Below are 19,314 nucleotides of genomic sequence, written 5' to 3'. Positions count from 1 at the left end.
ATTCAAAAATAGAAAAACATTATTTTCAAGAAGAAGGAATATTTTTTCACCGCCTCAATATGCAAAAAATTTGTAACAAATGTCTTTTAATGTTTTTATTAGTATAATGTCTATTTTTTAACATATTTAAAGCTTGTTAAAGTCGGAGGCAGACACTTAGTTACGCTCTCTTGTTAAATAATCAATGTATGAATAGCTGTATATATATATATATATATATATATATATATATATACTCGTATATATACATATATATATTCACTCTCTGGTTACAGTCCTGTCAAATGATCCATAAAATGCCTTCAAGCATAAAATGTCAAAAGGGTATAAAATTGATTGTAATGTTACTTTACGTTAAACAAACATTGGAAAAAAAATTTTATTAAAAAATCGCCATAAAAAAATAATTATATACATCGAAAATCTATAACTTTATGGGCTTCACCAACGTGGGTGTGGCTTTAAGGCGGTTACGGTTAAATCACTCAAAGGAGGAGCATTGAGGAGCAGTAATAAATGTGCTTTCGTTATTTTTATAGCTACCGATGTTGCCATAATATTCGTTATGGTTTAAAGCATTTTTGTTCCATCCGATCAAATCAGGATATTGAGCTTTTTTTCGCGCAAAAACGATACATCCAAAATATTTTACAAAAATCATGCGAACTTTTTGTCGGAAATATTCCGCTCAAAAACTCGCTGCTCACACACTTCGCAATTGCGATTTCGATCCAACGCATAGCGACAAAACTTCTATTTGATGGACAAACTTTGCCCTCACGTCCAACATCAAACTTCACAAACAATTAATCCGAGGGATTTCGGAGATACCTCGTGTCCGCCGAGAGTCGCCAACCAGCATCACATTTCCGTGATTCTTCCCGCGATTGCGGTCATACATGACGCTTTTTATAGGGTAGTAAAATAAAAAAAGGTCATAGGTCGTGAAAAAAAATAGCACATGGTAATAGATTTTTTTTATATATTGAAGATTTAACGGTTGTTTAAATGCCACGACTAATTTTTATCATGTTAATATTTAATTCAGAAATTACAAAAGTAATAATAGATTTGTAAAATCTGCTTATACCAAAGATTAAATAAAAAAACTTATAGCAAATCCATCATTATTTTTGTAATTTTAAGTTTAAATTAATGAAATTTATAACTTATGAATTACACAAAAAACAGAGATTTGCTTCTTTTAAATTTTTCTTACAAAAAACACAACCAAATGTTTACTTTTTAATTTTCTTTGCATAAGTCATGATTAAGAGTAATACGTATAAGTATTCATTGCATAACAAAAACGTTACGGTTTATTCAGAAAATAAGGATGTTATTTTTCCTTGCAAAAACATGTTTTCAAATATTCGTATATATGGCACATTTTATATGCATTTTTGTTAACCATAAAATATTCGAGCGTTTTACTTTGTTGAGTTACGTTTATACAACGCTGTATTATTATAATCGAAGTGATGCAAATCGCTGTTTGCATTTGGAAATGTTCTATATATTGGCTACTCTATACAAGCAAGCTCTTCGGGTGGAAGACGATGAGCCGGGGTTTCGATTCAAGTCGGCGCTTTTGAATTCGTAGACGCATGATAGGACAAAACGTGAGATTGAAATGTTGAATAAGGTAGTTGTAGGTCCGAGGAGAACAATGATAACAAAAATGAGGACAGTTTTGTGTTGAGCAGTGACTCCGTCGCTGCGATGGTTCATATTATCGTAACCACCGATATGCTGGAAAGGTAAATGGGATGAAACTTGAAAGCCACGGTTTTACGGTTTTATCTTGGAAGGTATAAACATATATTATACAAATTTTCTTTGTTCTGACGAAAAGCCACACATTACGAGAACATTGCGTACTTTTTATCGAGAAAAATGTAATCTTATGTACTTGCGTAACGTAAAAGTTGTAATTCATTTATCAATAACGAAGAGTCTAACAAAAACCTGTCGTTGTATCAAATTTTACATGCAACAAAGAAAAGAATAGTGAGATATAAAAACTAATTAGATTTTTATATAATACGTTTATAAATGGACATATAATTTTACAGAATGTGTATATTTATATTTTGAATTTTCTAAGCATTTCAGTAGTATAAATGTAAATTATACAAATTATCGTATACATTAAAAATGTTTCATATTCCTCTATTTCATATTCCTACTCTTTCTTTATTTTCTGTGTTTGTAAAAAAAGAATTAACAATATCATTTTTATCGTAAAGAGAGAGACGCGCCATACAGCGAACTAGATTTTGGATCTTTATGTGTCGAGAACTGTAACTATAATGATCATTCGGTTAACCTGCAGGTACCTCATTCGGTTAGATTGAGGAGGTTGAAATTACGTTGTGATTCGCCTTTATGAGCGCTCTTTAATTACAAGGACATAAGACGAATCCGCTTACCTCTACCTTCTAGCTGCGCGAAACCGCTTTTTCCCCGCAAAATTCTATAATAGTAACTTATAATCCCAGGTATTACCAAAAATTAAAAAAACATTGTATTTATAAAATTTATTTTACATTTTTTTGAATATGGAATATTTAATTATTATTATTTCTCCAACAGATATTTCTCCGAAAAGTAGAATAAAATTTAGCGAAAGTGCTATTACTCCGAACTATACTGCAACTGTTTTATATTAACAGAATGGGTCACAATTTTAGAGCATTTAATTATAAAAATGTCAATTTTGAGAAATATTTTTTTCCGAATTTGTCTATATTTCTGCAAATTACTACGTACTGATAAAATCTTTTTACTTTGAAAGGTTTAAAATGCGCTTTCTCTCAGTGATTCGTTCAATCTGATACGTTCATTTCACACAGTTCATTTATCTCTCTCTAACTTCAATAATAGTTCAATAATTAAATTTCACCTCAGTAATCACGCTTACGTTCGTACAAACGATACGGGCGTTTGTATCATTTGGGTCAGATTTTCTCTCTTTTCGCGCGGGTATGTAATTTAGGTACGGATACGACCCTTTCGTATAGTAAAAAGCAGAAGAGAATTTGTCGCTCGGTAAAAAATTAGGGCAACGGCGTGTTTTTTTTTTTTCCGGTTTTAATTTGCTCCTATTTTACGTTTGGTTTTATTATGATTCCCTCCTTTTCAGAGATCGCTGAAGCTTGCCGTCAACAGATCGATCATATTGAAAATTGTAAAGCTAGAAACGCTAACATTTCTCAGTGATATCGATCTGGATTGTCTTTTTTTTTCCCCCCTTTATTTTTGTTGTACTGCGCGCGGATCATAATTGACAGCACGATCACTACTGTAACTTTCGAATCTCGAAAGCAAACCTCGTGTTTTGTTACCCTCCAGCGTCATTCTGCACACACGCAAGTTCGCATCTCTATATAGTGTCTGACGTTTTCGCGTATACGGGATCTTCTCCGATTACTGCTCCCGCTTTGCCGTTTGCGCTTTGTTGCATAAAGTAATGATGACGGAGAGGTTCCGATGCACAGGTGCAGCAAGCGGTGCGACGTCAATCTTCTGCATCCGATGTATCCGACAAGTTATTCTGGGATTATCATCATTTCTATACGTAAATAGGGTGCGTGTGGCGTTCGAATATTAAAGAACGATTTACGAGAACTGATAAATATTTCAATTAGCCAAACTTAACGAGTAATTTTCGTGATAAAAGTAGTACTATTAAAACATTTCATCGATTGAAATTTCGGGAATACACGATGACAACGAAATATAATCTTTCCTCTTTAATAACATCGCGATGCGGGAACTTTATTTAACGAGAGATTTAACGTGGAAATAATTGAACAGTGAAAATCGTTCAATATTGATTGATAATATATCTTGAAATTAATCAAATTATTTGCTATAATTTCTACCTTAAGGATTATAATGTTAGAACAAGTATTATTATCTACAGATTCACGTCCTCAATTTCGCTACAAAGTTTGTTAAGTCCGCAAGGATTATAATCCTAAAAGTTGCCGGGGGAAGTGCCATCCCTGTATAAAATTCATTCGATGTGGCTTAACCGCGCCCCAATGGAAATAACGTATTCGATGTTTTTCCGGAACGGCACTTTTACGAAGTCTCTGTGTCCCGTCTGAATTCAATTTGCGACGGCCATCTCTGCGCGCGCGCGTAGGAAGATTCATCAAAATTTCATTCTTGCTCGCTTAAACACATAAAGCGAGAGTGTACCACGTATAATTATCAAGTCGACCGTGTAATAATGGCGGGAGTAACGGGTGTTATTGTCCCCTTTTTCATGTCTCTTTTCACTAAACTACCGACGAAGTTGCTAAATAGATTAACATGTTCCACACGAGCCTTCCCTCGACTCAGCGAAAATGCATCTGTCCGCTCAGCAGCGTTTTATTACGCGAAGCGCGACTTTTGTTTAAATGTCGACTTTGTTAAAACTGTACAAAATTTTTCTTACTGTGTATTAGGAAGAGTACAATAAAAAATTAGCTCCGTCTTAATCTATTAATTTTATACTAGAATAATTTTTTACGTTTTCGCGTTGTATAATATTACAAAAGGTGAAATATTATTATTAGAGCCGTGTTATTCACATAACAAAAGCGAACTCACTAGAATTCATATTTATGATCGCGCTACAGTTCTTCTCTATTTGACTGACTAATGTAAAAAATGTACCAAAATTGTAGTACATTTAATTTCATTATATTGTCTTATTTTAACGATAGTTAAATTTTCACGATCTTTAATATGAAAGTAATCGTAATTACGAGAGATTTATATCGTATGTCGTTCAGAAAAATCGTTCAAACTGAAAATGCGAAGTGAAACGCAAGAATTTAATGTCAATTCAATATACGTCCAATCTCGTTATCAGCAGACTTTAATCATGTTACCTCATTAAAGAGTTTAATTAACAGCAAAGCGTTAATCATGGAATCCTCATATTTCAATATCATCAAGTAGTGGAGAATTGCGTAGCTAACAGTTCATTTCTGTTTCTGTTATCTCTTTTTTTACAAAAATTATAGCTAATTTTTTTCATGTCTGTCTCATAGAAGTTCATTTCTATCATGTGTAGCAGTTTATAAATACTTTTCATTGCATACTTTGCCAATAAAAGCTAATTAAATTTGTATTTGTAAACTCAATGGAAAATGCCTGAGTATTTTCTACGCTTACAAATTACAATTTTATTTGACGAACGTATAACTTTCGAAATTAAATAATTCTATAATTAGGTCAATCATCCAGTCTCTTTGCAGCGAAAAAATTAACTTAATGTTCTTTAAAGAAATATGTAATTACCAAAAATGCACATTGAGTGCGTTTTTTCTCGCATATTCACCGTCGAGTAAAAAATAAATTTTTGCGAAATTTAATATCCTTTGCCTTTACCGAGAATTGTCGTTAGCAAGCTGTTTTTGTGAAACTCTTGCAAAATAAATAAAAAAGAAGAGAGAGAAAGAAAAATAACAAGAGCTGCGAAAAACGTTCGCTCTTTTTGGTGAATTTCGCTTCCGTATGTACATAGCTGCCATTAACGCAAACTTCGTGGAAATTCGATATTTCGTCCAGAAAATTTACCAAATTCCGCCTGCCAAAATCCAATAGCAATTAACAAATATGGGAATATTCATGCGTGAGCACGCACCGAAAGAGACTGGACATCGAGGTATTCTTGACAGATGACACTCCGTGCATGCCGAATAATTCATATCGTATCACTTTTTTTTTCCGACGCTCATCATTCCACATCCATTCCAACGCGTGATGAATCTTCGGTTATCCGCAGTATCGATAATGCCATTAGGTTTTCAATATGATCCATATATGTTTGCCAGAAACTCGTAAATAATCGCAGTGGAGGTAACCGGTACGAGAGAATAACATCGCGAAGCGCTAATTGGCAGAATGTGTTTGCAACATACCTTCAAAAAAGTGCGACAACACACGAGAATGTATCGAACTAGTTTGGAAAAATATTGAAGGTAAAAGTAAACACAAATTCGCAAATTTTTTTTGATATGCAAGTGATATGCCGTTTTCGTCAGAGGCAGACTGATATCGAGTGAAGTAAAATAACATGACTATGTTTAGGTATCACTTTTTAGAAATGCTGTACGCAATAAATTGAATAAAATTTAATTTGCATTTAAAATTAATAAAATCGATGACAGGAGACGTTGCAAATCTATACATTGTCACATATTATGGCGTCGACGATCGAACAGTAAAAATGGAGATTTCCAAGCAAAAACTTGATAATATTAATGCTGTAAATTTCTGTAGATAAATTCGTCTTATACCTTACACAACATTTTCATCACAAATATAAAATTAAATCGATGAAATCACGAAGGGAGAATTTATTTATAAGGTATAAGGAAAAAGGGGAGGAATTGCAAATATAGGATAAACAACGCAAACTATACTACTATAATATAATATTAAAGAAGGCTTTTTTCATTTTTCTCTTAGTATGTTCGCAGTTCTTTCACTCTTCTCTACCAATGAAATTTAGATCTCAAGATCACATTACGACGTTAGTTAAATGATTTGTGAATAAGAAGATATATAGAACAGAAATATAGGATAGGACGTGTTCTCGTCACCATTTACTTGTTCGGTTATATTGTGGGGACCCAGAGATTAATAGCTTCGAAACTCGAAAGCCCTACCGGTTATCCCGCTCCCGCGAATTGTCACGAAGGTGGGAAACCGAAGTTAGTCGTCGGTAAACCATAAAGCGGAAAATGTTTTCGGATATTTGTTCGCGCCGTCCATTTCACTTAGCCTGGATGCCCGCAGCTTATCCGATGAGTTATACCATGAAACTTGGCGACGATTTTTATGTCGACCCGATCTGTCGTCCGTGTTTCTCAAGTTAAGTTTAGCAGTACGTAAGTTAGATCGTAAGAACTCGACTTCCAGAGGCAACTGGATTCAACCATGAACACACTAATAAATTTCGCAAAATACCGCACGTTTCATATTCGCGTCTTGTTAGTTTTCAAGCAACTTCGACCGTGCTAATTCTCTCTCTTTCTCTCCCTCTTTCTTTCTCTCTCTCTCTCTCTCTCTCTCTCTCTCTCTCTCACTTAAATTCTTCCGCTCTTATTCAACTGTACATGATATAAATATAAAATAATAGAACACAATTGAGATAAAAACACGCGCAAAATTAAATAAACCTTACGTAGAAAAATAAATTTTTCGATATCAGTCCTTTTCAGAATCAATCCTTTTTAGGTTCTTCGAATTTGCATAAGAATCAAATGACGTCATTTAATTTGCAGTTTAATAATTGCTCACCATCTATACCGCGACTCCCCAGAGTCTGATTATCGTCATTCCACTTTTTTAATTATCCTCAAACATAATCCCAATTGTTTATTACGACAAGAAACACAAGATAAGAAAATACATTGTAGAATGTAAGGGGACGGAGTAAACGTTTAAGTATTTTGCAATTTCGATGTAAATAGCAGACATTAGTCAACCGTTCACGTTTAGGACTAATTCCGCAATCAGAACGCGGGCCAATATGCCGGAATTAACTCCGGCGTTGTAATTCGAATCGGGGGATGAAAGGATTATGCTGCGCGGAGGGGGAGTAAGTACTGATTGAATAGAGACGAAATGACGTCACGCTCGTCGCGGTTGTAGCATTTAATCCTGCTTCTTGTTCGTGCAATAGAGCGGATCACTTGAAAGTGCTCATTACCGGAAGTTTCGAACGCGGCCGGGTATGATGCGTCGTGTAACGCGAAACCGCGAGACGATTATTACATCCGCGGGCTGCGTGGCGTGGCGCGATGCACGAACACGCGACCGGATCGCTCTTGTGCATCCTCCACATCCTCGGCAATCCCGCATCGTGGCCATCTCAAATGTTGATCGAGAGATTAACTTTCGTAATACGTTTTGCACCCCCACACACACATACTCACACACACATATATGTATTGATATATATATATATATATTGTATATATATATATCCGTCGTCAGCGTGGTAACGAAATTTCCGGAATTTGCGACGGATTATTAGCCAAATTCCAAACGCTGGCCGTCGAGAATGCTTGCGGCCTTTCGCTGTTGCGTCCGCGAACGAGTTCGACGCGACGAAATGCGCTGGAGAGCTTCCAGAAGTTCGCTCCATCGTTATTATTATATTTCAGGTACACGTGCGTTTGCGGGGGTGTATGTGTATATATGCCCCGGTTAAAATCAACGCTGCAACGGATTATACCACGGCTATTTTCCATCGCTCGCGATAACCGCAGCGTAACGCGATGCATAGCCAATGAGCAATCGATACGCCGACATGCGATCCCTTCAGATACGATTGCTCTAGGGATACTCGTAATCCATTAAGGCCATCTGCACTCGTAATACATGATTGCAGCTACTTGCGCTTGCGTAACATTTGCATTTTTTATGTGAGTTTTATATAAGTAGTTACACAAACCAACGCGTACGATTAGAGAAGTTGCATAGTTATTTTGCCCAGTTAAAGAATATTGTTTATCAATTTAATTCTTCTCTACAGATTTTCTACAATTACTATCTGCATGGAAAAATTTTTTTTCTTAAAATTTACTCTGAAAATATGACAGTCGTGGAACAATATTATATTTCGAAGAATATTTTAATGTAAATCTTTCGTTAATAAAATAAATAGAAAATAAATTTGATCAATTTTTAAGTGCATAGTAAAAATCTTTAAAATATTGTATTGTACCACAACTACCATATTTTCAGGGTAAATTTTAAAAGAAAATTCTCTCTATATTAATGAAATTAGTAATTAATGAACTGATAAAATAAGTATAATTATAGACAATCGGATTGGAATCTCGATTAATAAGAAAAAAAAATCACTTCAATTTATAGGTAATTAGAGTATATCATATTTATTCACAGAAATCGGCTAAAAGTACAATCACTTATTATTATAAACAAATGAGAATTTGAATGACACATGGCATCGTCTAATTTTCGGCTTACGTAATATCTCGTGCCTGTCCGATAGAGAAGCATAGCGTAAATGACATCCGACAGTGCTCCAAGCAAACGTCATTACAATTAATTGATGATAGTCACAGATAATTAAGCGTGATGAAATCCATCCAGTCTTGAACCGAAGATGTTTCACTTTATCTAAGAAAATGGAAATTACGATTTTCTACCAATGACTTTTTTCGAATAAAATTAATCTTTCCGTAAAAATGTGTATATATAAAACAATATATTTTCTCGACTCATGAGAAAATCACTGAGAAAAATTCCACAGTTTCTCTGCTGGACTTTTTTTTTTTAAACACCGAATTGTACGTTTGTCCGCGCAAAGTGAAAAATACGCGAGAATCGTGCGAGCGCGAAATTCTTTAAATGAGATACTCGCACAGGGAAAAGCGAGCGTTGAAAGAGAGTTCGTGGAACTTCTTTCCTCAAAAAGAATTCTGAGTAACGAATTGTCCCAAGTTTCACTTCAATTACTGTGTATTTCTTACTTTGCATGAACATCGACGTGAAAAAGTGCTGCGTTCGCGAGCGCGGAACCGGCAGTGCTCCATCTTCAGCTGTGCAACGCTGTTGATAGAATCGGATGGTCAATCATTATCTTGGGGACTTGTCTTGAAACTATGCGGGGAAACTGGGAATCGATAGGATTGCGTTGTGTCGACTCAGTCCTGTCGTCGCCAGTCTAGATTGCATACCAGCAATTCCCAGCATTTGCAGAAGCAAATGGGATGCACCGATTTAAGATGGATGAATATTGTGACCGACACGCGCAAAACGCACGCCCTCTCTCGAATTCAATTAATTAGAAGTCTCCCGCTTATACCGCTTTCCCGTACGTTGTATTTAATTTCTGAATAAGCGGGTATTTTCATTAAGTTGCTCAAAAAGGAAAATAATGTCATATTCGATCGTATTTGACATTAATTGGGACAAAGTCAACAGTTCTTGTATTAACGCGCAGAAAATGAATGCCTCATTAATTTCTGTCAATCAATCAACAATACCCATGTTTAATTGAGATTGTTTTTCCTTGGAAAAGAAAAATTCCAAGCATGTGACATTTAATTGCATGTCTGAATAATCGTTGCATGAATTCCTCTTGCTGACTGTTCGCGATAATAATTAACTATTATTGTCCGGCAAATGAAATTCGTTCCACACTTGGGCAAAATTATTTCACGGAAGCTTAACGTTTAGGCATATCGCTAAGAAGAGCTTTCCGTTAACTGTTTAACACTTCTATCTCTTTTATCATCGTAAATTCATTTCTTAACGAATTAATCCAAAGTAACACTCTTTCGCTTGAAATCATATCTCTCTCTCTCTCTCTCTCTCTCTCTCTCTCTCTCTCTCCCCCTCCTCCTCCATTTCCTCTCTCTCTTTCTCTCTCTGTAAAATTAATTCTAAGTAAGTCAGCAGTTCTCGGCGAAACTTCCGACATTGAAATATCTCACTTTTTCTTTCTACTTGGCAAGCGAATGGCGAAAGGTTCAAACAGTATTCCATTATAACTCCATCGCTCAGGAATAGCTCTATCAGCTAGTGCACTATTGTTATTTTCAAGATAGAATGTCTTTTCACCGGACAAAAGTGGCAATGCAGAAAATTTACATTTAAATTTTAGATTAGCCGGAGTTAATATTTTCAAAAACAAGAACAGACTATTTCATCTTTCATTTTTCCGATGAAATACCTATGGAAATATTTTTTAATTGTCCGATATTAAGCATAGACAATGTGTTTCAATTATTATTTTGCATACGTGCATCATTTATTTCTCTTATAAATTAAAGCTATGTTAATTAAAACTGTAATTTTTTTCTTTCACAAAACCAATAAAAATGTTAAAACTGAACAGGATTTGCAATTGTAAATTCAAATATCTGGCGTTGCGTGTTTTGAAATGAGAGAAACCATTCTAAAACAAAATTGATACTGTGATTCGATTTATTTTAATTTAAAGTGAAACAAATTTAATAAAATAAGTATACAAATTTAATAAAAAGTACTTGAATTATGCAACATCGTGCATAACACATGCAAACATTTTTATAACACAAATTATTTTTTGTTGAAAAAATATAGCTAACGGAAAATATTAAAATTTCCAGCTATTTAAATCCGACTTTGTGAATTTTTAAATATTTATTAAAATTGATTAAAAAATGGAAGAATGATATCATATCCTGCGTATATTTCTCTCTCTCTCTCCCTCTATGTAAGGGATTTTTTAACAATAAATTCTATAAAAATGTATAATTTTATTTTATATAATTTACATAAATACTATTAAATAAATAAATAATTTTAAATATACGGTTAAGAATTAAAAATATTGTAGATTAAATATAGGTTTTGAGCATCAACACTTCAAATTGAAAAATATCATATATCAAACGGAGAATAAAAATTTCGTGAGCGTTCCGGTCGATCGTCGCGTTTTAACCGGTTGTAACTTCACCGTCCATTGGTCGAGCAGCTGGATTCGTGAGCTCACATAAATTTGCCCGGAGAATAGAATTTTCGATCAGCTGCTATGTGGTGTCGGCCGTCGTACCTGTCAACCACTTGTCGTGCCGCTTGTCGTACAAATCTGCAAATCGCATTTTACCGGTTCCGCATTCTATGCGCGATCACCCAGTGCATCGCTCTCGTAACGACGAACAACGAACTGCGCATGCCAACCAAACGGGGAAAAACACTTTTGATGTTTTGCCGATATTGTCGTACTTTTCCTTTGTTCAGAAAATATCCATGCACGAGCCTTCGATCCTATCCAGGTTCATGATAAAACTATGGTAAAAGAAACAGATGTGAGATATGTATCGGTTTACTTTCATATTGCGTTTATATGAAAGGCTCCTATTCTGTTGTCAGATAGTTTCAAATATCGTTAAAAGACTTTACTTTCAATATTGATCGCACACGTATCATATTTCCTACCCTATAAAAGGAAAAATTCATAATTATTAAAACACTAAGAATGAAAAAATACGTTTACATTCGACACGTGCACACATTTTTTGTATTATAGAATTTTTCAGTAAAATTTAGAATTTTTTTCGAGGATACATATTTCTAATATATATTTTCCCATAAATTGCATGCTTATAAAATTTATTGATGTTACATTATAATTAGTATTTTATTGATCTTTTCATATTACCCTTTTGAAATGTAAATAATTTTAAAATATAAATTTCGGACAAAATAATATATGTATATACATATATTGATTTTATATAATGTTATGTCAAACTTTTATAAAACAAAAATCAGAAATCTTTCTCTCTCTCTCTCTCTCTCTCTCTCTCTGAAATCATATTTGTTACTTTTTGCAGATTTTCTATCTTAATATTGCTTACTTAATAAATCACTAACTGTAAAATTTGTACAAATTATGCACACAGAAACGCTTCACACGCATGATTACCGTTAAATTGGTTGCTGTATTAATAGCTACTATTTATGATACTCGATCCCGTGAAATCCATTATCGTCGCGTTTACGCAACAATTGCGATGTAATTAGTCCCCATACATAGCTAAGTAGATGGTTACAAACAGCATTCAAATATGACATCAACACAATTTCCTATAGGATTATATCCATGGGATAGTTTGGATATTACTCTGCCTAAATGTCACTGTTAACAAACAATCAGTTTAAAAAGTATCGTTCTGTTAACAAATAGTGCAACGTTCATTTCCTCGTACGTTATTAATATCAATTTTTTATCGATTACAAACTGGAGTCTTGTCATCTCAAAATGCATGGCACGACGAATATGTTCAATTAGCAAATGGAAATCGATCGAACCAAATGTTAAGTACGATCAAAGTGCTAGATTACACTATAGATCGTTTCCGAAAAATACACTTTAAAGGGTCTTAATTAATTGATGATGATGCTCGCGTGTACTTACTAATAATTTCTCGCTACCTTCAGTATACAAGAATTAAATATTTCAGCTTCAATCGAGTCAGTTATTTGTAAAAATATGCAATGTTAGAAAATGCGAAAAGTACGATCTTCATAAAAATATAATTATATTTTTTTTAGTTCTAAAATCTCGGAAATTATAAAAACACTTCTTTTTATATATAAAACTGTTATGCATATATTTATTATCTCAATTTTTCATTGCGCTTTATTTCAAAGTAATTTTGCAGTCAGTGAAGCGGACACGAGAGATAGTACATGCAATTTTATTTATTTCAGATTTTTAAATATTATTTTACTAAGTATATAATAATATTTTATACATAGAGTTGGCATTTATTTTAAATTGAGAATATTGAATATTTTCTCTTCACAGATGGAAAATTATACAAAATTTTCTTAAAAATGTTGTAATATTACATGAAATATGAATTTTTCATTTTATTTGTTATCAACCGGTTTAAGATAAAATGGTACTGTTATAAAAATCATGATATAGTGCCAGAATATCTGGAATTTCGTGGGAATGTGGCTCGCGTGGTTTTACGAATAATCAACTTGACCTGAAAATCAATACTTGACTCGGTCAGAAAAATTATTTGTACTGACTATATTGCAGCCTGCGTTTCATGTATACGTAATGGAGTATCTGAAAAGTCTCGAAATTGATTCAGGAATGCTTAATAGAATCTTTCTATCAGCTAGTCGCCCCACATTATCGACGAAATCGACGTTGCCCTCGTTAATATTGTATTATACCATAATACAGCTCGTCAAAGTTGTGTTGTGCTTGAGTCAGTTTCAAGTTCCACACGAGAAACGTGCAACGACTTCCGGCAAATCGGTTCGTATATTATTTATTGGAGTAACCTATGGCGTCGTTCTTCTTCGGAAATAGATTCCGGTACTTTAGTTCAAGCTTTCCGTAACAAGAAATACTCACGAATCCTTTTCCTTTGACTTTGACGAATCTCAGTAGGTTTTTGGGACAAATGAAAGTTAGTTTACTAAATACTTTTGTTTCCATTAATACATTCTAAATTAAAGATTAAAATTGCAAAGTTTCAATATTATATTTTTGATGAGATAGAAGAGATCTTGTTGTAGTTCTATATTGGGTAAAATGTTTCGGTTCTATAAATCATAATTTCACTGTAACGAACATTTCGTTGAAATGTACCGAACAAAAAATTTCGATTAAACTGTACTAAAATTATAATTATACACAAATTAAATTAGTCAGTTAATATAAACAAATATATTTGTTATTTGCAAAGCTGAAAAATGTATTTTGCAGAAGCAACTAAATTTTTTGTTACGCTATCAAAATCGAAAAGCAAGACAGTTCGCAAAGGTATAAGTCGAAAAGTACCGATCTCGTCTGTCGTGTTCAGGAATAGATTAGCGAATGTCAGAACTGAATGCGAAATGCTCTTTGAAGATTTAATGAAGGATGATAGATCCGGTGGATTGCGATAATTCCTCGACAGCCACTTGAAAGTGGTTGCGCGAACAGATGCACGACTTTTCTCTCGAATTTTCCCCGTGACTATGCAAAACTTTAAAATCCTAAGATCGGAGAAGCGTTCCTCAACTTCTTCAGTTTAATATAAAGTCAAACACAAAAGAGGGAGAGAGAGACATATAAACAAGGTGGTAAAGTTTATCTTCTAACCATATTAATTAATTGGTATTTTTAACTGACGTCCTATATAAAAATAAAGAATAAAAAATGAAGAAAAGATAGAACTAAAACTCAATAATATGACTCTGCACTCTATTTCATGTACTAAACTATGTGATTTACTTTTGTTAAAGGTAGAGGAATACCTTGACATACTTTCTCGATTGCGGTTTAACTTTAGTTTGAACCCAACTGGAGCAGAACTTTTTTGATGCGCATATTTTAAAAGACATGTTACATATCGAAGATAATAAAAGGAAGAGAGAGAGAGAGAGAGAGAGAGAGAAGATAGTTTTGGAATTCCCACATTGATAAATTCTGTTCGAGTCTTCGAGTACGCGTTCAAGAATTTCATATACTATAGCTTTCTTGCGTAATACAATTTGCCCGATCCAGTAAATACATTTTACGTTAACCACTTCTATTTAATGAGAAATACCAAGAAGTCATTATTAACTGTTTTAATTTTTTAGATTAATACTATATTTACTTATGTAAAAGATAGGATTCTGAAATCTTTTGATAATATCTTTTTCAATAATTATATCCTTCAGACTGATAAAATGTGTGTTTTTTCATTATCTTTTTTATCCTCACAGTAATTCATTTACTTAATCTTTTTAGTGAGTACGAAACGTGAGTACACCTTTAGTGTTAACAATGAAGAAAAATTTTTACGAGATTTGAAAACATTGAGAATCACTGCATAATAGACGAATTTAATCTACTCGGCCATTTCCATAACATCGTCTATAAGCTCCACCTGGTTCGTATCTCATTGATCGCTTTCTCCGAGATCGATATATGCTACTACCGAGACGAAATCTAATCCGAGTATTTCGCGCGCTTAATTAGTCGGGGCCACAATATTCGCTATAATATGAAGATACTACCCCAGACAGCACTTCGCTAGTCAGCACAGTCGCTATGTTTTGCCACTATTGTTTACGACTATGCGCAGTAGTCGTCGTAGAATGTCCCAGATTTGTGGACAGCATTCCATACGTACCGAGTTATAGTGATCGAGATTTAACGCAGCGCTTTAATCCAAAGCAAATGTAACTGCGTATATTTAAACGGTTGTCAGTACCGGATATTCTCCATAATCTCGAATAATCTGTGTTGACGAGAACTATTATCCGTCCACGTATCACACACAATCGTGCTCTTCTCTCGGTACTGTCATATACATATATTCTCTCTTTCTCTGTCAATATAGATAATGCAACAAATTCCACTCAGGAAATATTTAATAGCAAAAGTTAGGTGCAATTTTTTTTTAAATTATAAGATAGATAACAAAATTTAACTTTACGTGGACTTAGCAGAAAGTTAATAGGAAATTAACTATCGAGATAATCATAATAACTTTGAAAATTCTTTGTAAGTTACAATGAACCTTTCATGAAATAAGTTTCTCTTGGGTATGCAGCTCTCCTTCCGTAAGATAATGTGTCAATAATGTAGAGCATTGACACTTATTTGAGACGAACTAGTCAGAGACAGGCTAGAAGATATCAAGATGCGATATCAAGATATTTCGCATGCTAAAGGGAGTGCAAAGGAGACATTCCGTCTGGCACTTGACAGCGCGTTATATGAAACACGCATTACGAATAGTGTCTTTTATTTACATTTCTCCATCTTTCCCTACGGAGGGAAGAAAATTCCCTCTACGCGAATTTCGTACGAGACGCGCAGAAATAGAGTACCGAATAAGTGCAGAATCAAAGTTTCAGATTCAACCGAGCATGTTGCTCGTGAACTCGAAGCACGTGCACAATTCTTCCGAACAAGGCGTAGAACTATTCGGAATCACATTCTCAGAGTAATGAAAAAAAAAAAAAAAGATCCAAGAGAACGAGAGGATTTAGATAAAGATAAAAAATTCTCGTTAAATATTAAAGAAATTGCCATTTATATGCATTCAATGTTTATTATATAAAAGTACGTTTATTTTTGATGATCAAATTCTGATATTATTTGAGATAGAATTAATATAAAATTAATCCATAATTTTTCGTCACTTTAATTTTGTTATATATATTAATGAAAATTACTGCTTAAATGAGAATGATTATTTATTTAAAAATAAAATACAATCGCAAGTTGTTCCGGGTATTTTTATTGATTTTTCTACATAGTAATTATATAGTTGGTTAGAAATTACAATTATTCTCATATGTAATATTATAAAGAGCTATCCACTGAGCTATCATTTATATAGAGACTTCATTGTCTAGTCTCAGTTATTTGATTGATCAATGGAATAACATAATGATTAAACGTGTAATGATTGTATAATGCATTTAACTCCATTTATACTCTTCAATTAATGAACTAAATAATTCGTTAAACTAGTTAGTTAAGTTAGTTAAATAACGGGAATGTTACAGAGAGTAATTCAGAATCGCGTCAAGTATACCCCCTATGATTTCATCACCTACGGGTAAAGCGTCAGTATTTCCTCAAATAGAATTTCAACAAATATATCTATAATGATCAATAATAAATTAGTTATTTCGTAAACGTATGCCTGCTGCAACGAGTTCGTAGCTTCTCAAATCTCAGATGAAAAGTGAGAAAATATAAACTTCCTCTCGGAAATGTGAAGTACGGACGGGAAGAACGATTTTGTTAAAGTATTTGAAATTTAGCTAGATATACGAAAAGAATTTTATTGAATCATCAAAGTAATTATATAAGAATTCTCACAAATCGATTGCTAGAGCATCGAAACCTTTTGCCCTATTATCGTCATTTGCTTGAACCTCTTATGCAACCAATATGTATAACCCAACATATAATAATTATTCCAATAGTCGAACAAAATTATTTTCGGATTAGTATTTAAATATTTAGATGCTTCAGCAAAATCGTTCGTTCCGCGTTAATTTCTTCTCGAAACATTTCTGCCCATTTCGGCTCTCCCCGATTTAGCTTCCATAGCTAATCGCTGTCCCTCATCAACGTTTGCACGACTCGTGCGAATGTCCACGCAGCCAGGTATATCCACCGTGGCGGGACCGCATTCCGGGACGATTCCGTGTTCCGCGTTACGCGGTGACACAGTATATATTGACTGAGGGTGGATTGTGCGCCCCCGACTGATTTGGCGCGGCTGCGCAATTCTGGGCCCCGCAGGCGGCCGTCGGTCTTCGTATACTCATTGCTTTCCCTGCGTATGTATCGCACGTAGCACGTTCGCGCGCGAGTCGTGCCTCGTCCCGCTTTGCTCCCCCGCGAAGAATAGCTGTCCCGCCGCCACCGCCGCCGGCATCACCACCGCCGACGCCGACGCCGACGCCGACGCCGACGCCGACGCCGACGTCGCTCCCTTGCACCCTCCGTCGGAGGCTCTCCCTCCTATCGCCGATCGTCCGTTACCCTCTCTCTTTCCCTCCTGCTCACGCTTCCTCGACTCTTGCGACTCTACTCGCGGCTCCACGTTCCTTCCTCTCCCATCGTTCCGTCTCGATCGCTCCTCTCTCACGCTGGACCGTCTTCTACATCCGTCGCATCGAGCCTACCTGTAGTGTGTCACGTGTACATGAGCGTGCGCTAGACGGGGCGTCTGAAAACATGTCAATGACAGGCCCAGTGCAGGACGACGTGACGATACGTCGGTGCCGGTCCACGACGAGGTAACGCGCGCGAGATTAGCGGAGTGCGCGAAATCGGCGCGTGAATTCGACGCGCGCGCGGCGGGAATCCGTCAGAAACGGGGTACGAAAGTGGGTAAGCGCGAGGAGCGCGGTATCGGTGGTAGAAGATAAGAGAAACCGTCTCCGTGTGTTTCCTCGTCCTCGGAAAACTGACTAACCAGTCTGTAAGTCCGGAAAGACAGTGACACGGCGAATCGTGGTGAATCGTCTCCCAGTGACGTGTGCACCTGTGTCTGTAGGTGTGGACGACGTCCGTTGGTCAGCGTCGGTGGTCAGTGGAGATAAACGTCCTCTCCCGGGCTCGTCGTGTGTGTGCGAGAGTGTGTGTGTCGACCGCGCACGACAGTTCCGACCAGCGGGAGGTCGACCGGAAGCGGTAAACTAGGTGATACCGTCCGCGGGGAACCGGTAGTGGCAGCCTGGTAGTGGTCTGGGTCCGTCGTCTATATCGGACCGGCTAGTTTATGTGATGAACGTGGTTTAATGGTTGATCCGCTAAAACTCTTCTGGGTTATTACCAACAGCACCTACCTGGGTATGTCCTGAGATCGTGGAAAGAGTCGACCACGAAAAGGGGAAAGTGGGGCACAATCGCGCGTCCGTTTGTTCACGCGATGAGAGTAGTTCGCCGATTCAGTAGCGTGTAAATGTGGCAAAACAATTCGCAATCACTGCTGAAGCAGTAATCTGAGAACGTTCGCGATGTCGTGTCAAGAATTTCATTTTGTTGCACTTCGTGCGATTGTTTCTCGTTTTCCCCTACACGTTTCTTCAGTATCATACACAACGAGCGTGTTGACAGTGATATCGCATGAATAATTTCTCGCTTCGCGATATTTTAAGGAGATCTAGCTGCAGAAGGGAAAAAGTTCTTCGTTAAAGACGAACTTATTATTTCTCTTCATATTTTATGTATTTTCATTATATACATGAAAAGAACAGTTTTGCTAATATATTTAAAAGTTTAGCAATATACAGATCTGAATGTAATTTTGTGCG

General features: G+C 35.5%; 1 protein-coding gene across 1 annotated transcript in view; it reads left to right on the top strand.

Moving 5' to 3' along the window:
- Window positions 1-18,798: 18,798 nt before the first annotated feature.
- LOC108754120 (neural-cadherin-like) overlaps window positions 18,799-19,314 on the top strand; it is a 67,862-nt gene continuing 67,346 nt past the window's right edge. The window contains exon 1 of the mRNA XM_018496196.1: window positions 18,799-18,850. Coding sequence (XP_018351698.1) covers window positions 18,799-18,850 — 52 coding nt within the window. The remainder of the gene's footprint in view (window positions 18,851-19,314) is intronic.

The sequence above is a fragment of the Trachymyrmex septentrionalis genome, unplaced genomic scaffold, assembly GCF_001594115.1.
Source record: "Trachymyrmex septentrionalis isolate Tsep2-gDNA-1 unplaced genomic scaffold, Tsep1.0 scaffold76, whole genome shotgun sequence".
Taxonomy (NCBI): domain Eukaryota; kingdom Metazoa; phylum Arthropoda; class Insecta; order Hymenoptera; family Formicidae; genus Trachymyrmex; species Trachymyrmex septentrionalis.
This window is presented reverse-complemented; position numbering and strand designations above follow the sequence as displayed.